Genomic DNA, 20,241 nt, shown 5'->3' with positions numbered 1-20,241 from the left:
ACACTGCACTGTCCCTGTATGTAGCGCCACCTAATGTAGACAAACACTATGTACATCATGTGTCAACACATGCCATGTCTGTGTCATCTTTTTGTCTAAAGTAAAGCTAGTTTAACAAATGCTTACATCACGGGACACTGTGATTGGCTACATGGTTGGGTGTATGGCTCTGGTTTACTTGTACTCTCACAAAGGATCTCTGGGACATCTAGATGAGATTGGTGATCCACACAGGAGAAACGTACCTGCTGAGATCCTGCGTAGAAGTATAATTATGCACACATCACAAAGACAGTGTTGGGTATTTACACCTTGTAACAGCAATAGCATTCATTTGTCTGGCCAATAACAGGGCTCCAAACATAAACCGGCACCATTCTGGACCGGGGCATTAAAATATGGGAATCTATGTGGGTCAGCTGGGCCTTGTGAAGACATATCATGATAGATAATACATAATTGGAAACGTCTGGAAAATATTCTATTATCATTTACAGTATGTACAATAATATTGCATTATTATTTTATACAGCAATTAGTTCCGGTCCTCTAATTTGATTGGACAAGTGGTGTTCCAAGTGTGTTGATATTTATAACAGCACTGAGACATGTCACTGTTTGAATCATACTTTCACAGATTATACCAAAATTCCATGATCAAATCTTTATTTAAGGACATGAGAAAATGTAAATGCAAACATTGCATTTTAACTACAAAAATGTATTCATTTCAAATACTTTATTTTTTATATTAAAAAAATTAACTCTTTGGGTGTCCCAGACAACAGGACAAACATCGACCACACAGGGAACATATTCAGTGTTTGGGTTTAGAACACAGGCTGTGGTCAACCTCAGAATCAGATCCATGATGGGATTGGGCACACAACACTGTTCTTTTTGCCTGGCCGGGCCCACAAACAGCTGAGCACTCACCAGCCTCTGAAACCTGCCATTTACAACTGTCACAATGTGAATATTCATACACAATGGCAAACATACAGACAGTCTCCATGTAGACTCTCCAAGCCTTATAGCTTAAGTGAGAAAATATTTATGTTTAATGAACAGACTCTTTCATCTGACAATTCTGATATCTGATTTTAAAGTAATTATCATTTTAGTGTATGAGTTTTGAGGTGACATTTTGCATCCTGTGTGACACAAATTGCAAACTCTTATGAGTTGCATCTGTATTAGCACAGTGTACTTCAGAAGGCTTGGAATATAGCACACAACTCACACAACTAAAGTTGTTGATGGGCAGTCAAGGGCCCCTGGTAGTCAAGGACCCCTGGGCACTGGCCCCTTTGTCCCGGTTGGTAATCCATCTCTGCTGACAATGTTGTGACAGGTAGGTGTCAGATTGCGACTCTCCTCATTCATTTTTATGGTATCCACAAACGATGACTTACTGTTGTAACATGGTAGTTCACTTTTACATTCGGTACGGTAAACGTTAAACCTACGGTAAAAGCGTGAAGGTTGCTATCTCGGTATAGAAAGTATTTTATTATAGTCAAAAGGTGTCTAGAAAATCTGGTCCATATGCAGACTGTGCTGATGACGAAATTTGCATCACTCATTCTGTGTGCCATCAATCCAGAAAACCAAAGTATACTGAGGTCACTCATGAGCACCCTTTTGAACCATAAAATGACAAATGCACGATTTAGGAATGGGCCAAAGTGTTCTCTATTTAATTATCCTCAAAATATGTGCATTTATTAAATGTAGTTTTAGATGAATAATAATGCTTTAGATATATTTATGAATTTTTCAAGCATATTTAAGGGGGCATGTACATTGGTTCTTCTCCAACTTCAAAGTAACACCTCTGGTGTTATTGTGGCAGAGGGTAGTACAAGGAGTTCACACTCCAAGGTTAAACTAACGATTACCACCCAGGGACTTCCACCCTGTTACATCCGTAATCTAGACGTTCCCCGTCTGTCGCTCACTTCGACGTTGTGTCGAAGAAGCGAAACTAGGGGTCCAATTTAAAATCACGCCATGCACTGAGCCGTGTATGTGTACTGCTGACACAGGAGCGGGCAGGTAATTTACATGCCAAAGCGACCAGCTGTGTCAGACTGCATGTACCCTTCCCCCACGCCCCATAAAATCGTCAGAGCCTTCTGGTTCTTTACCTCCCGACAGCCGCGCCTTTTCTCTCTCTATGTTTCTCGCATAGAGTACAGAGGGTTCCAGTCCAGTCCCATGCTGGCGGCAGCCCGGGCAAGCATGTCGGACATCTGGGCGTCAGCGGCGAGCTCATCCAGCTCTGGGGCCACAGGGGATAGGCAGGCTGGCCGTTGCCTCGAGCCCAGACGGAAGTCAACGAGCATGCCAGGGGGCGGGTGGTTCGCAGGGGTGTACCCGGCAGAACCGAGTCTGCTACCATCCCCAGATCTCCTCCATCGCCAGCTGGGTCGTCCTCAATCCCAGAAAGCAGCCGTCCTAAATTAGCATTATGGACATAAAGAAACACAAAATGAAAAGAAATTAAAAAGCATTCAAACACTAAATTCAAACCGCATGGGTTGTAACAGCAACTTAGCTCAGAAGCCAAACAGGACAGTGACTTCCAGCGAGTCCGGATCACAAAGCTGGCGTTTAGTTCACAAACTGGCTGCAACAACTGAAAGCCAATTAATCATTAAGCGTAAAGAGAATCACTGGCCTTAGATTACGAGCGGCAGCTCCATTTGCGGTCGAGAAGTGTTCTAAATGTACCCAAATTAACAAAACACAAAATTAAACAGTTAAGCAAAACAAACAAACAAAACAGAAGGAAGCAAAACAGCAGAGAGCAAAACACACAAAAGAATAAAGCCAAACAGCAGCGTCCTGTAGACAGAATGCCCAATTCCCACTACTTAGTAGGTCCTCATGGTGGCGTGGTTACTCACCTCAATCCAGGTGGTGGAGGTCAAGTCTCAGTTGCCTTCGCTTTTGAGACAGTTAATCCACGCATCTTATCACGTGGCTTGTTGTGCATGACACTGCGGAGACTTCACATGTGGAGGCTCATGCTACCCTCCGCGAACCATGCACAAATTACCAACTGCCCCACTGAGAGCGAGAACCTCTAATCTCAACCATGAGGAGGCTACCCCATGTGACTCTACCCTCCCAAGCAACCGGGCCAATTTGGTTGCTTTTTTAAATTTGCTCCTGGCTGGAGTCACTCAGCACAACATGGATTCGAATTTGCGATTCCAGTGGTGGTAGTCAGCGACAGCGTCGATACTCGCTCAGCTTCCCAGGCCCCTTGAACCTGAGTCATTGTGTGAAAGGCACCTGGGTGTGCAGTCAGACAGGAAGCAGGGCTGTAGCAGGCTTTGGAGAGGATGAACTACAGAGCTCATCTTCCAGGCCCTCGTGTGTGCTCATATCCACACAGTACTGACTGATTCTCTGGATTCCTGCAGCAGAAAGAGAACAGTCAAGACTACTGCCAGAACAAATCTATGTCAAACTGGACAGGGCAATATGATAGGTCTGAGCGGCTGTGGCTCAGGGGGTAGAGCGGACATGCCAAAGTGTCCTTGGGCAAGACACCGAACCCCAAGTTGCTCCCAATGGCAGGCTAGCACCTTGCATGGCAGCTCTGCTGTCATTGGTGTGTGAATGTGTGTGTGTGACTGGGTGAATGAGATGCAGTGTAAAGTGCTTTGAATACCGCTAAATAAGTGCAGACCATTTACCATTTATACCTGAATAAATTGAAGGAGTAATTTGCACTACATCTATATACATTCACTGAGCACTTTATTAGGAACCCCTGAACCCCTAGTTATTCATGCATTTATCTAATCAGCCAGTCATTTGGCAGCAGTGCAATGCATAAAATCATGCAGATACGGGTCTGGAGCTTCAGTTCATGTTAGCATCAACCATCAGAATGGGGAAAAAATTTGATCTCAGTGATTATGACCGTGGCATGGTTGTTGGTACCAGATGGGCTGGATTGAGAATTTCACTTACTGCTGATCTCCTGGGATTTTCACAGACAACATTCTCTAGAATTTACTCAGAATGGTGCCAAAAACCAAAAACATCCAGTGAGTGGCAGTTCTGCAGACGGAAAGCCTTGTAGATGAGAGAGGTCAACAGAGAATGACCAGACTGGTTCAAGCTGACAGAAAGGCTACGGTAACTCAGATAACCACTCTGTACAATTGTAGTTAGCAGAATAGCATCTCAGAATGTACAACATGTTGAACCTTGAGGTGGATGGGTTACAACAGCAGAAGACCACGCTGGGCACTTTATTAGCACCATAGTGTTCATAATAAAGTGCTAAGTCAGTGTATATCCAACATGATCACAGAAATTGATATGCTGCTTCCAAATGTTCATGGAACTGGAAATCAACCTCTTACCTTTGAATTACTGACAAGCGGCATCACCCATCAGACATTTTTGCATAAATTCAAATGTGTTCATCTTTCCAAGTGGCGCTACTGATAGACAGATTTTGATCCCATGAAAACCAGGGTGTAATTGCATTCACATAAACAATGATGAGCGCAATTAATAAGTTGCATTTTTACTCCAAAAACATATTTTTTTACTCTGATGGTTAGATTTAGGGTTTGGGTTAGACAGTAAGGTAAATAAAATATTAATTCCTGTTAAATAATTAACTGACTGCATTAAATAATTTCCAACTAAAAATACAACTCGTTTTTGGCGCCACCCTTTGAACATTTTTACCTCAATAACACTTCCAGCTTTGGCCTCTAGGGGCAGTGTTTTGAATTTCAGTAAGCACAGACAGATTTCAGCAACAGAACTTTTGACCTCCTGTTGCTAAATGGTACTTATTAATTAATTTATTGTCATCTAAGATGGTGCCGCGGATGGCCGCCTCGGTATGGAGCTCTCCAGTTCTTTTGCTGTTTTTGTTTGTATGTCCTGTGTTTAGTATTTATTTCCAACCAGTTTTACCAGAGATGAGCTGCTGAATATTCGGCAGCACACGGCAGACAAACTTTTACAGTTTTTTTTATTATTCGAATGTTCTGTTGTACATTTATACAGAGGAGCTGACAAGCGCACTAAAAGAAACAAATGTGGGAAGCAAGCCGGCGCGCTGGTCAAGCTCAGACAGCGCGGTTTTTGAACCGTGCTGCCAAGCATCCATCTAGCGAATCTCCGCTCTCTTCCTAACAAAATGGAAGAATTACTTCTCCTCACCCAAAAAATAAGGACTTGGCAAATTCTGCTGCTTTGTGCTTCATGGAAACCTGGCTAAGTGAAGCCATTCCGGCTTCCAGCAGTTCAGAGCGGGAGTTAACAGGGAAAATGAGAGGTGGTGAAACATGTTTTTACGTCAATGAATGTTGGTGTACAGATGTAACAATGCTGAAGAAGATGTGCTGTCCTAATTTAGAGGCGCCATTCATAAACTGTAAGCCTTTTTACTTGCTGCAGCATTTTTCCTTGTGTATTATTGTGAATGTTTATATTCCTCCACACGTGTGGGTGAAGCAGCGCTGCAACAGCTGGCTGATCAGATCATAGACACAGAACAGCAACACCCAGACTCACTTATTATTATTCTTGGAGATTTTAACAAGGCAATTCTCACGTGCAGCTTTAGGAATATAGGATCACTGTCTGGTTCATCTTCTTCCGACCTACAGGCAGAAACTAAAATCAGCTAAGCCTGTATTGAAGACTGTAAAAATAAGGACCAGTGGAGCAGAGCTGTAACTACAAGCCTGCTTTGACTGCACTGATTGGTGTGTTTTTGAAGCTGCAGCCACTGACCTGGACGAGCTCATAGATACTGTGACATCATATATCAGTTTCTGTGAGGACATTCCTACTAGGACTTATTTAACATACAACAACAACAAACCATGGTTTACAGTAAAACCATGAATGCTTACAGAATTGGGGATATCTTGTACAGTCAGTTCAAATACAGACAAACAAAGGAGATTAGAGTGGCTAAAAGAAGCTATTCTGAAAAGCTGAAAAACAGATTTCAGCAAACAAATCTACATCAGTGTGAAGAGGCCTGAAAATCTTTACCAACTACAAGACATCATCCCCCAGCACTGTAGGATATCAACAACTGAATGTGTTTTACTGTAGATTTGAAAAGCCCAATCTCACACCCCACACCTGCTCCGACCTTCAAAGTAAACAAACATATACTCCTCCTGCCACCACCCTCATCCCCCCACCTGCTACTCAACATGCAATTAAGATCTGTGAAGATGATGTGTGTCAGATCTTCCAGAAACTGAAGACAAGAAAAGTACAAGGCCCAGATGGTGTTCTCTAAAATCCCAGCTGTCCCCATCTTCACACAGATCTTCAACAGATCACTAGAGCAGTGTGAAGTTCTCTGCTGTTTCAAACACTCCACAAACATCCCCATCCCAAAGAAACCCAAGATCAAAGGACTTGACTACAGACCCGTTGCTCTGACATCTGTGGTCATTAAGTCATTTGAGAGACTGGTGTTGGCCAGTGATGTCCTTCCCTTTATGGATCCCCTTCAATTTGCTTATAGAGCAAACAGGTCTGGGTTTCAACATATAGACAGACCAGGGACTTATGCAAGGATACTTTTTGTTGACATCAGTTTGGCTTTTAACACCATCAACCCCACTCTCATGGACTTAATTAACCCAGCTCTCTGTTCCCGGCTCTATCTGTCAGTGGACCTGAAGTGGGTGACCCACATTGAAGGATCAGCAGAGAGTATACTTCCTACGCCAGTTGAGGAAATTCAATCAGCCACAGGCGCTACTGATACAGTTCTACTCAGCAGTCATTGAGTCTGTCCTCTGCACTTCTATAGCTGTCTGGTTTGGTTCAGTTACCAAGTCAGACATCAGAAGATTTCAAAGGATAGTTCATATTGCTGAGAGGATTACTGGTGCTCCTCTACCCACCCTGCTAGAACTGTACACATCCAGAGTGATGAAAAGGGCTGGTAAAATCACTGTTGACCCCATTCACCCATCACACTTCATCTTTGAACTGTTGCCCTCTGGCTGGCGCTACAGAGCACTGAGCACCAGAACACCCATGCACAGGAACAGTTTTTCCCCTCAGGCCATCCACCTCAGTTAAACTTTACGATTTACGATTTCAAGCTTTGTTACACTTCTGTGGGAGCGATGAGGGCCCGCGTTACAGAAGATGGGGGCAGCGGACGATCCAGAAGCGTTCCTCAACCTCTTCGAGCGCACCGCCGAGATCTGGGGCTGGCCGTGCGGCCAAAAGGCGGCCCGGCTCATTCCACTTTTGTCTGAGGAAGCCCAGCTTGCAGCTCAACAACTGCCGCCAACAAGTCTCCTGGCTTATGTCGACCTCAAGAGAGCCATTTTGCAACGGGTTGGTCGGAGTCCGGAAGAGAATCGTCCGGAGCCTGAAGCTGGAGAAGTCCGACTGCCCGTTTGGTTCAACCCGAGGCTTTAGGCACAGCTAAAATGGTGAGGGTGAAGTGTGTGCACAGGAATATTCACAAGTATCCTGTGGTGACTCTGGGGAAAAAAGCATAGCGTGGAGGCTGTGGTTAGTTCCCACCTTACCCATCCGCTAATTTTGGGGACTGATTGGACTGATTTTAGAATAGTATTGAAGGGAATTTGCGTGGATGGGTCCTGCACTAAATTAGGGAGATGTGAAATATGCGATGATCTGGCAGGGGAGGCGGAGCCGGGGCCGTCCTCAACAGCTCCACATCAGAATGGCTGTTTTTCCAACTTTACTTTAAACACCTCTAAAATGACCTCTCAGATTGACAAATGTGCTGTAAGCACTGATCTATAGATCAGTGGCTGTAAGTGATTTTAGCGTTCTGATGCTTTCACGTAACTGAGCCATCAAATAAGCCACACACCCTCATTCTAAAACCCCACCCTCCAAACATAATTTTGAGACAAAAACCGGGCAAAACAGCAGCATTGTTTTTTTTAAAACAGCAGCATTGTTTGTTCCCCTGGCTGTCAAATTCAACAGTCCCTCAACAGACAAACATTATGAATCATAGCCTCAATGATCCGCTTCAAAAACAGCACTATGATGATAGGTGATTGACAGGTGAAAAGTGTCAGTGTTTGTGATCCATAGACACATTTTAGTTTACTGTTCACAAAGTCTACAGTTGTCACAGAGACCAGTGAGATATCTCAGGACACTTAATACATTAATATCTTTAAGGGAGTAGGAACGATTTTTGTACACTTTTCCATAAACGAAAATCGATTACATCATCTTTAACAGTAACAAAATAGAACCATTATTTTATTTCAAATGTAAATACCATGGTAGTCATTCAGTACCATAATATATCAAATAGAGGAAGTATTTAAAACTCAGCCAGCATCTCAGATCTATATTGACAGAGTTAATCCTATTTAGCAGTCAACAAAAAACACAGGTAAGCAATCATATATCACAGCAGCCATATAGCAATGCATGTTCAATTCAATTCAATTTTATTTGTATAGCGCCTTTCACAACACACATCGTTTCAAAGCAGCTTTACAGAAGACCAGGCATTAACAGATGATAAAACTGTAATGTCTATAATGTTGATGAATCATCATTGTGTAATTAGATAAAATACGATTGTTAATTGTTAAAAATAAGTAATTAAATAATAATTGTATTAAAATTTTATTAATAACCCCAGTGAGCAAGCTGAAGAACACAAAACTCCATAAGATGTTGATTAATGGAGAAAAATAACCTTGGGAGAAACCAGACTCACTGTGGAGGCCAGTTACCCTCTGGCTAACATCATGAATATAATGTAAATATTACTTACGTATAGTTAAAGTCATGGTTTAAAACTATTAAACTAAGTAAGTGTTAAGGGTCAGTTTTTAAACATTGATTTAGTTTGAACTGTAAGATTAATGACCAATGTCTTTGAAGTCCATCCTGGATTAACTGCAGAAGTTCACATAGATGCAATTGTCCTTGTTAATTGGCTGATGAAGGCTTTTGTTGGCAATTGTTAGTCTATGCATTCCATTCCAAGATCGTAGTCCATCAATAGACCGAGGTGATGCAAGCAGAGATCAGGGATGTGAAACGCAGTTCAACCTGGCCGGTAATTTCAGTGAGGTTCGGTGTGGTCTATCCTAAATCCAAGGTTCAGACAATGGCATATGAAGTATCCCATGTCTTATGGTTGGTGTTGGCATCAGTTTATCCTCTGAAGTCCATCATAATAGACTGAAGTGATGTTTGGCTGGCACTGGCTGCATTTAGTCATCATCATTCAAACGACAGATAGCAGTGGAGTCCAACTCGAAGCAGGAATGGTGCTGGATCAGGCCGGTTCTGGTGACTCCTGTTTAAACCAGGTTTCAGTCAAACAGAGCGCATCCAATCTGATCTGTAATCATTTCATTAACAATTGGTGCTTTGGTAGAAAGAGATCTAATGTTTAGTTGCCCTATTTTTATATGATGTGTATTATTAATTTGTTTGTTTTGTTCAACTTTGACCTTAATCAAAAAAAATTCTAAATGCTTTAGTGAGGGTATTGTTTTGGTAGTTCGGGGAACAGACACAGTCTCTATGAGATGTCTAGGTGATACAGTCTCTATTTGTTGTAGTTTATGTGACCTGTGTGACGTCTCAAGGCAGCTAGCAGACGTTCGGATTAACCAGTTTGTCTGCATCCTGACCTGGGCCCCAGTTAGTCAAATACTATCATAATTAAGACTATGAGCCAAATTACTAGAGAGGAGAGCGGCACCTTCCCTGGAGGGATGGAGTCCGTCTCTCTTTAGCAGGTCAGGTCTACCCCAAAAACTCTTACAATTGTCTATAAATCCTATTTTATTCTTCAGACACCACTCAGACATCCAGCCATTCAGTGACACTAATCTACTATAAACCTCGTCACCATGATGAGCAGGGAGGAGACCAGAGTATATTACAGTGTCTGACATCGTTTTTGCAAATTCACACACCTCTTTAACATTATCTTTAGTGATCTCCATACTTGCGAAGCCGTACATCGTTAGTGCCGATATGGATAACTATTTTAGAAAATCTACGTTTAGCATTAGCCAGCACTTGTAAATTGTATTTGATGTCAGATGCTCTGGCCCCTGAAATGCAATTAACAATAGTGGCTGTAGTCTCTATTTCCACATTCCTTACAATAGAATCGCCAATAACAAGGGCTCTATGTATGGTGCAATCCTTCATTTGGTTAAGATGACATATAGTGGCCCAGTGTAAACATGCCTGTTGACTACTACCTGTCCATTACAAAGTTCAGCTTCTGTGTCTTGTCCTGTACAAATGGTACCACCAAAAGCTGTCCTGCATTTTACAGAAACATCGCTCTGAACATGTACATGCAGCTTATTATCTGTGACATATAAACAAATATAGCACCTTACATAAATCCACTAGTTTCTTAGCAAAATCACACATCCATACATAATTAAGTGTGTTCAGGTAAAAAAATTATTAACATTTGCTGCATTTGAAATAAAGTCATACTAGATACTGCCAATACATTAGCATATACTTAATACTGCATGCTACGTTTTGGTGTATTACATGGAATGAATCAGGGTCAGAAATTAGCCAAGGCTTGGGGCTAAAGTGCTACAGAGAGTGAAAAAAATTCAAGTGGCAAATTGAAATAACATTGGAATATCCAATGATATAATTGTGTTCAAGCAAACTATTTATTATATTATAATTTATTATGTTATGTTATTGTGGATTATTTATAACTACCTTTGTTTGAAATAAAATATTATAAATAAAATGTGTTAACATTTTATTTCCCTACATTATTGGGAAAATATTGCCCATTAATTTAATAGTTAATTTCTGATACTGCTATGCAACAATACATGTTTTTAAAGATGTAGAAACCTATATTAAAATGTTTTCACATTATTTATTTCACATAACAAGCTGGAATGATTGTGTGGAGCAAAAGAGCTCAGATTGTGTATAAAAGTTTTATTTAAATGTGACAAAAGCATCAAGCTTGCAAATACATATCGCACTTAAAATGTGTATAAAATGAATACAGCATATACTGTATACTGCAAACCAAATTTTACATTTGTAGTTTCAGTAGTTTCATTTTAATAGGCTACTATTTCTCCCACAGTATATCTCCTTATCACACTCTCACTCGAGCACCTGGGGTTGTCTCTTGCGGTAAGTGATTCCTTCTCCACATATCTGTGAGCAAGGAGAGTATTCAGACCAAGACTGAAGTACAGGCTTCCCCAAATATTTTGCAAAAAGTGCTTGCATAACAAAGCATCACAGATGTGGAATATTGCTTAAATATTATACAATTCCTAATGACTCATTATTAATAGTAGTATTAGTAGTATTATAGTGAATATTTCATTATTATACATTAGTGATGTAGTTCTGTCATACTTTTTTCATTTAAAGTGAGCTTTTATTTTGACGACGCTTTTATTTTAGAGTGAAACCCTTTCGGTTTCTGTGTGTTTTTGATGGTAGTTTCTCATCTGCCATTATTAAACCACAGAAGGATGCTATTTAATTAAATAAATACATAGTCTGTATGTGTCTTGCGCTACATAGTGAATTATAGCTCTGCTCAATGTCATCTGCGACAAACAGAGAGCGTAATGCTGTTTTCGGTGTGTGAGCAAAGGAGCTCTAAAAGGTATGAACATGAGGTGTCAGCACAACACTGGCTCCACATATTCATTAGATAGACTATGTATTTATCTCATTAGATCACAGCCTATACAGTTTAATAATCACACTAGGACATGATGTGATTTTAATTTGTGTGCTGAATATTTACAGTATAACATCCGATGGCAGATGGTATTGGTTTTTGGAATCTGAGCACGAGTACAAGTTCAGTACATGAGTGCGGTAGCCGACCCAATTCCAAAACCAGTATCGTATCGGGACATCTCTGAAAAACAAAAACAATATTGCACATTGAAAACATATTTCATAATAATGGAAAATGCTAAATGAATAAATCTTGGTTAAAAGAAAAAGACTTTGTTACAACATAAGAAAATGGCTGAAGGGCTAATCATTAGTCCAAACAAAACAATCGGTAAATTAATATCTCAATCAGAAAGTCTAAATAGAGCTTCTAAACAGACAATGATTTTGATTGTTGTCTGGCACATATTTTATTGAAATGAGAAGCATATCCTTGTTTTGACAATTGATGGTCTAAAAATCTATTTATGTTACCACTTCACTGAAAATACTAATTCATTTTTTTATTCAGCATTTTACTTTGTACCTAAATTTGCTGTTGATTGAATTAAATTCCATCCCTATTGAAACAAAATGTACATTTACATTTATTCATTTATCCCTTAAATGCATGAGTGTTTCATCAAATATTATTACACATTCTGGTCTTTTGGGTCCTGGTAGATCTATCACAAATGGATCTACAAAATTCCCATATTTTCAAATCATTATCAAGACAATTAGAAAATAATGGAATAGAAAATATTTGAATATTTTTTTGTATACGATATCAAAGAGATGATGCAACAAATATAGAACAGGATTCAGTACTTCCACACTAAGATTTCATGAGACATTTCTGGGTGTCAAACACATATTGAGCTAGCTAGCTACACACAACACAAAAGATAAACATTAGCGACACATAAGCTATACATATGTATTTTCTCAGGCACTTATTGAATCTAAATAGATGCATAACTTACATAATTTCTGAAGTACACCCAAATGACAATAGTCATATCATACTGTTTATGTGTTAAACTTGATATAATTTACTTCCATGTTTCTTCTTCGTCAAATAGCAGTGCCAAATGTAAATCAATTCAGTCACTAACACAACAGTGCCACCTTGATAGAAATAGCATGTATAATATGTTTGTGTACACGCATATGGAATATGTGATGTCACCTGGGTTTATTAAAGGGGTAGTTCACCCAAAAATGAAAATTCTCTCATTATTTACTCACCCTCATGCCACCCTACTGTAGATATGTATGTCTTTCTTTCTTCTCTTGAACGCAAACAAATAATTTAAAAGAATATTTCAGCTCTGTAGGTCCATACAATGCAAGTGAATGGTGGCCAGAACTTTGAAGCTTCAAAAAGCATGCAAAGGCAGAACAAAAGTATGACTCCAGTGGTTTAATCCATGTCTTCTGAAGCAATATGATAAATGTGGAGAGAAACAGATAATTATTTAAGTCCTTTTTTATATTTATTTTTTTACAATAAATCTCCAATTTCACCTTAACATTAAAAAGTCATAGGTTTAAAAAAATAAATTATTTTCAAATAAATTATTTTCAGTGTTTATTTTCACTTTCACATTTGAAAGTGAAAGTGGAGATTGTAACTAAATGATGGTGAGAATTTTAATTTGTGAACTATCCCTATTACATTTACTAATTTAGTAGCCAAAGCCACATGAATTCTGTTGAAGGGTAAGACATAAATATGCCTTAATAATAAACTATATACCTTTATGCATTATTAATTTGGCATTTTCCGTGGTGTCAAAAATTATTTTCTTGGGGGAGTCTTTTATATTCTGTAATAATGGACATGCTGAGAATAATGTAATGTGATAATTATGTTATTGTATAACTGTCATTATCAAAGGGGGCACTGTAAGAAATAGAAACGTTATTTCTACATCTCAGCTCTGTCCAAGAGAGATGTTGAGTTGCTGCATTCCTTTCTGTATGCATTGTCAAACATCTGTTTCATATTGAGATGGAGCTGTGGAGGCCCCCTCCTCACTCTGTCTGAACATACATCGACTGTTTGTGTACTTTATACGATTGTCTATGGCATGGTCCATCAGGCTCTCGTAGAGAGCAGCCTTTTCATATAGGTTTTGGCCTCTCAAGGTTTCGAAGGAGATTGTCATATGGAATTGTTATCTATGAGGTAATGTCTATTTCTATTGGTTTAGAGATGTGAATTCCCTTCAGTATTGTCATATATATTTGTATGTTATCCAGGAGAAGGGGAGATGCATACTTTGCTCCCCAACGTTGGTTTCATAACTTTGTATTGATTCATTCACGACTCAATAAAAGACGGAGAGAAAAGGCACTGCTATCGTTTAGAAGAATTTCATTTCTAACAGCCATCAATGCAACAAAAATCTTGTTAGGGTGGGGGCTTAATTTTATTGGTGTTGTGTTTATAAATTATATCTTGAATCTGTGTGTGTTTGTTTGTTTGTGTGTGTGTGTGTGTGTGTGTGTGTGTGTGGGGTGTTTTATTGCAATGATGAGGACTTTTGTGTTGAAAAACTGTTTGTTCCTCGTCGCATATTTCGCGCTCGTGCATGAGGAAAGCGCGTGCGGTCGATGGGCAGGTAAAAACACACACAGCGTGAGGGAGCGTAGAGGGTATGTTTGTGATGCCGAAACACTCAACACAAAGCGACTCACTTTGGCTTGTAAAATGAGCGTATGTTTGTGTTTTGATGATGGTTTCATATAATCAGCTCTCAATGTACATGTTTTAGCTGTAAGAAATCAAATGAAGTTTGTGCGTTGTTCATAGCATTAGCAGCGCGGCGCAGATTCAAACAGTTAGCCGAGCGTGCTAGCATTGGGTTACAATCGTTACACTCGTTTGTGCTTTTGCCAAACTGACTGTAAATAAAGGGATTGATTTTGTTTTCCTAGTTTTAACCAATACACACAGATTTTGATGACTACCGTGTTGAGTTTGTGTGCCGGTTGCGAAAGTGTGAATCTCGTTAGCCATTTAACTGTTCACTCCAGTCAGCTGTTGCTTCTAAATGTAGCAACAACAGCGATCGGAGTGTTTTTATTCCGCTCTGAAGCTCTTTTACTCATTAACTAGAGGCTTTCAATCCGTTACTGCGCTAACTGTTTTAGTCGCCATTAGCTGAGATCTTGGCCGTATCTCAAAACCTAGTGCGCTGTCTACATAGACAGCATATGTGAATGAAGTGAACTTGCGAAAACTTGCTGTTGATGCCATGAATGCAGCCTAGGCAGGAAGCGTACTTGTTTTGACGCACATCCCTTATGTGTCTTTGTTCCTAGTAGCCAGATACTTTAAAATTATAGCTGAAAAGATAAAAGCAAAACGGCAGTTCGGACAATTTAAACCACACATCTGAAACCAATCATTTAGACCGTATAGTCAGGAACGCAAAGTGCTTCGGGAAGTTTGGCCTTCTAATTTGTATGCTGCAACAGGGAGTAAGCAACTATACAGCAACAAAGAGGATCTAGTTAAGACTGGTGGGCTGATATTGTTTTTGTGTGTTCTGTAAATGCTGGTGATTTGTATTTTTTCAGGTGATTGGGTGAGGGGTGGTGTAAGTGGACACCAGTCCCAGACTATGTTGGCATGGCTATATTTAAAGGCTGGGCAGATAGGGGGGGATGATAGTCTTACATTGGAAGTACAGTGTTAACTAGCGACAGGCCCAGTGCACCTGTCACTAACCCCATCTTACACAAACATCTTGGGAATATTTTCTCAATGTCTGTGAAATAGTGTAAAGTAAGGTTGTAGGAATGAGTTGGAAAGTGGATGGAAACATTATAAATCACATCAGCCTCTCTTTACTAGTTGCCACATGTACCTTGGTATTAGATGCCATTTGACAGCATAAACTAAACCTTCTATAAATGTCAGTCCCTGTAGCATTTTGCCCGAAATAAGTTGAATAAGTAGGCCTGTAACACTGTTCCAACAAGAATTCATCCTTTTGTCAAATGGCTTTAATCTTCTGTTCATGTCTTCTCTCCTCAGGTTGTTTAAGGTTTAATAGGTTCTGTCTTTCCTTTTCTCCACCAGACTTTTCTATTTTGTACATACATTATTTTGTATATACTGTTTATAATGACTTCGGTGGTCACTGATGCTGCCCGGGGCAATCGAGACAGAGCCCTACCAGAGACCACACATGCCTCACAGCCACAGAAACAGATACAGGTGAGCAGTATGTACAGGTCCTTTTGTGTGTTCTCATTAAAGGGATAGTTCACCCCAAAATGATAATTCTCATCATTTACTCACCCTCGTGCCATCCCATATGTGTACAATGCAAGTGAATGGTGACCAGAGTTTGAAGCTCCAAAGGCAACGTAAAAGTAATCCTTAAGACACCAGTCGTTAATCGGTAGCTGCTTTTCCAGTATCGGGTCAGTACGAGCCAGAGTTCTCAACTGGCCATCCAGGACCAATAGCCTCGAGCCGCGAGACCAAAATCGATCTGCATTTCCACCATCAGGCCAATAATTCTGCAGCGTTGCTCTAAAACTCGCCCTTAATACGCCGCTGCGGTGCCAACATCACACACCCTGGCAATTTCACAAGCAAGAGGGAAGCTCAAGCTGAGGTAGGTTATCTAGAATATCGAGCTTGTATCACATGTGAACAACTCGATGACTGTAACTGCCACAGTGTCCTGTAGGGTCTCACCACTAACAGCGTGACGATATCCCAGAACACACTCTATGAAAGCTCACGAACCATAGGAAGTCATTTCTTTGGGCACCGCTTTGTCCATTGGGCATTTTAAATTATTTGTACTGTGCCTGAATTTTTTTTTATTAATGGTTCCCAAACATGTACCATTGTTTGCTGGACATATAACCTGGGAAGTTCTGCGAAACTCTGCCTATGACATTGAACCCGCCTCACTCCCCAGTTGGCCGTGTTTAGCCAATGGGTAATCGGCGGGCCCTTGGCACCAAGGAGGTAAGATGAAGCCCTGGAAGTGACACTGGGAACTCAACTGGCGCTGGCACGCCCTCATTTGGGCCGATAGTGGAAACGTGGCAAATGGTGGTTCTCATTTTGAAATTGTGCATCCCTGTTTCCTTTACTCACTTCCTAGCTCCACCCTCTTGAGAAATGAAGAAAGGAACCAAGGAAGGGAAACGAGGATGGAGGAATCAAAGCAAGACAGATTTGTAAAATGAAATGTCCTGCTCATTCACGCGTCACTTCAGGGAGCTCGTCGTTAATTGCTTGTGTGCTTGCAATTATGTTATTGAAACTTTTTGTTAATACATAATAAATCTAAATAACTCAAGATGCATTATTGAAGTATGTGTAAATTATGGTTTATTTAAACTGCAAAGGTGATACATGAATTAAAATAGTGTCAGATGTGAATGGGGAGGAGGATGAACACGTGTGTCAAGTGCTTTGACCAAAAAGTCTTCTGCATAGGATGCTCCTGTGTCTCTTCGCTCAAGTGTTCTCATTAAGCTTCTCATTAAGTCTTTGCCTCCTCATGGTGCAGTTAGAGAATTGATCAGTTTTCGTGTCATGGGCTTGAGGACGGAGGAGCAAGGAAATTATGCACAATATAGGAAATGAAAAGCGCCCAATGTCTTCAGAAATGATAGGTGTGGTTGAGGTAGGTCAATATTTGTTTCCTTTTTTACTATAAATTCTCCACCCTGCCCAGTAGGTGACGATATGCACAAAGAATGTGAATTGACAAAAGAATAACGTGAAAGTGGAGATTAATAATAGAGGATTTCAATATTGATCTGTTTCTCTCCCACAACTATCATATCACTTCTGAAGACATGGATTAAACCATTGGAGTCAGATTGATTACTTTTATGCTGCCTTTATGTGCTTTTTGGACATTAAAAATTCTGGCCACCATTCACTTGCATTGTAAAGACATACAGAAATCTTCATTTGTGTTCAGCAGAAGAGTGTCATTCACATCTATGATTGCAAGTAAATGAGAGAATTTTCATTTTTGGGAGAACTATCCCTTTAAAGTCTGCAGGTGTTTAACTGTGTCACCTGTCTCTAGGCCACAGCTGAACAGATCCGCCTTGCCCAGATGATTTATGACAAAAATGATGCAGATTTTGAGGGCAAAGTTCAACAGGTGAGTGATGCCAATATCTCCGTAAGGTATGGTTACAGTTGAAGTCAGACATTTAAGTCATTAAAACAATTTTTTTTACCCACTCCACAGATTTAATATTAGTAAACTATAGTTTTGGCAAGTAGTTTAGGACATCTACTTTGTGCATGACACAAGTCATTTTTCCAACAATTGTTTACAGACAGATTGTTTCACTTTTAATTGACTATCACAATCCAGTGGGTCAGAAGTTTACATTTGTTAACTGTGCCTTTAAGCAGCTTGGAAAATTGCAGAAAATCATGTCAAGCCTTTAGACAATTCCGATTCCGCTAATTTGAGTCAATTGGAGTTGTACTTGTGGATGTATTTTAAGGCCTAAGTTCAAACGCCATCCCCCTTTTTGCTTGACATCATGGGAAAATCAAACTAAATCAGTGAAGACCTCAGAAAAAAAATTGTGTACCTCCATAAGTCTGGTTTATCCTTGGGAGCATGGGAGTACCATGTTCATTTGTACAAACAATAGTATGCAAGTATATACACCATGGGACCACGCAGCCATCATACCGCTCCGGAAGGAGATTTATTCTGTCTTCTAGAGATGAATGTAGTTTGGTGTGAAAAGTGCAAATCAATCCCAAAACAACAGCAAAGGACCTTGTGAAGATTCTGGAGGAAACAGGTAGACAAGGATCTATATCCACAGTAAAACGAGTCCTATATCGACATAACCTGAAAGGCTGCTCAACAAGTAAGAGGCCACTGCTCCAAAACCACCATAAAAAAGCCAGACAACAGTTTGCAAGTGCACATGGGGACAAAGATTTTACTTTTTGGACATATTTCCTCTGGTCTGATGAGACAAAAATGTAACTTTTTGTACATCATGACCATCGTTATGTTTGGAGGAAAAAGGGTGAGTCTTGCAAGTCGTAGAACACCTTCCCAACTGTGAATCATGGGTGTGGCAGAATCATGTTGTGGAGGTGCTTTGCAGCAGGAGGGATTGGTGCACTTCACAAAATAGATTGCATCATGAGGAAGGAAAATTATGTGGATATATTGAAGCAAAATCTCAAGACATCAGCCAGGAAGTTAAATCTCGGTTGCAAATGGGTCTTCCAAATGGACAATGACCGCAAGCATACCTCCAATGTTGTGGCAATATGGCTTAAGGACAACAAAGTCAAGGTATTGGAGTGGCCATCACAAATCCTTGACGCTCAGTCTGATTGAAAATCTGTGGGCAGAACTGAAAAAGTGTGTGTGAGCATGGAGGCCTGCAAACCTGACAGCTACACCAGTTCTGTCTGGAGGAATGGGCCAAAATTCCAGCAACTTATTGTGAGAAGCTTGTGGATGGCTACCAAAAAAGTTTGACCCCAAGTTAAAAAATGTAAAGTCAATGCTACCAAATACTAACAAAGTGTATTTAAACATCTGACCCACTGAGAAATAAAAGCTGAAATAAATCATTCTCTCTACTTTTATTCTGACATTTCGCATTCTTAATGTCAGGAATTGTGAAAACTGAGTTTAAATGTATTCGGCTTGGGTGTACGTAAACCTCCGACGTCAACTGTATATGTTTGGCCTGTTCACTGCTACACCTTTTGCCTGAAGGAATGAACCGGTTTCATACAAGTTAAGTTCAAGTGACTGCATTTGTGGTGTAATGTTGATTACCACTGCTAGTCATTCACATTCAATGATCAACAATATTGGGAAAAGACAACCATGGAGACCATGAAATGGTATTAGCTGTGAGACGGAGACTGCCACTCATTAGGCAGACTTGCAGTGGATCTGACTCAAATCTGTATAGTTGTTTGTAGTCTGAACAGAGAAAATATCAATAAGCCTGAAACATGATTTTTACTGACACTTATGTTGTCATAAGTGCATAAACAAAGCCTTTTGATGTTATAAAGAATTTGTTTGCATTTAATTGTGTTTGTGCTGCAGCTCATGGAAGTTACAGGCAAAAATCAGGACGAATGTATGGTGGCACTCCATGACTGCAATGGAGATGTCAACAGGGCTATCAACTTCCTGCTGGAGGAGGTCACTAACAAGGTGCACACATTCTGCAGTTTATCCTGTTTTACTTGTTTCTGGTTTAGTCACATCATCTTTCTTGTAACTGTTAATTATACCAGGAAATAAGACTCAGTTGAAAATTGTATTATTGTAATTAAAGGAGTAGTTACCTAAAAACGAAAATTGTAGCTCCATCTCAGATGTGTATGACTTTTCTAAAGATTTTTAGAAAAATATTTCAGCTCTATAGATCCTCACAGTGAAAGTGATTGGTGGCAAAACTTTGAAGCTCCAATAAGCACATTAAGGCAGCATAAAATAATCATAAGAC

General features: G+C 40.1%; 1 protein-coding gene across 5 annotated transcripts in view; it reads left to right on the top strand.

Moving 5' to 3' along the window:
* Positions 1-14,318: 14,318 nt before the first annotated feature.
* LOC127620946 (ubiquitin-associated protein 2-like) overlaps positions 14,319-20,241 on the top strand; it is a 41,080-nt gene continuing 35,157 nt past the window's right edge. For 2 of the 5 annotated variants that reach the window (XM_052094318.1, XM_052094315.1), the window contains exons 1-4: positions 14,319-14,357; positions 15,824-15,961; positions 17,811-17,888; positions 19,836-19,946. In XM_052094318.1, coding sequence (XP_051950278.1) covers positions 14,328-14,357; positions 15,824-15,961; positions 17,811-17,888; positions 19,836-19,946 — 357 coding nt within the window. In that variant the 5' untranslated portion in view covers positions 14,319-14,327. Of the gene's footprint in view, positions 14,392-14,430; positions 14,453-15,160; positions 15,262-15,823; positions 15,962-17,810; positions 17,889-19,835; positions 19,947-20,241 lie in introns of those variants that run through there. The other 3 variants (XM_052094319.1, XM_052094316.1, XM_052094320.1) reach the window with 3 other exon arrangements.

The sequence above is a fragment of the Xyrauchen texanus genome, chromosome 27 (genome assembly GCF_025860055.1).
Source record: "Xyrauchen texanus isolate HMW12.3.18 chromosome 27, RBS_HiC_50CHRs, whole genome shotgun sequence".
Taxonomy (NCBI): Eukaryota; Metazoa; Chordata; class Actinopteri; order Cypriniformes; family Catostomidae; genus Xyrauchen; species Xyrauchen texanus.
Note: the sequence above shows the minus strand (reverse complement) of the source record. Positions and strands in the feature narration are given on the sequence as shown.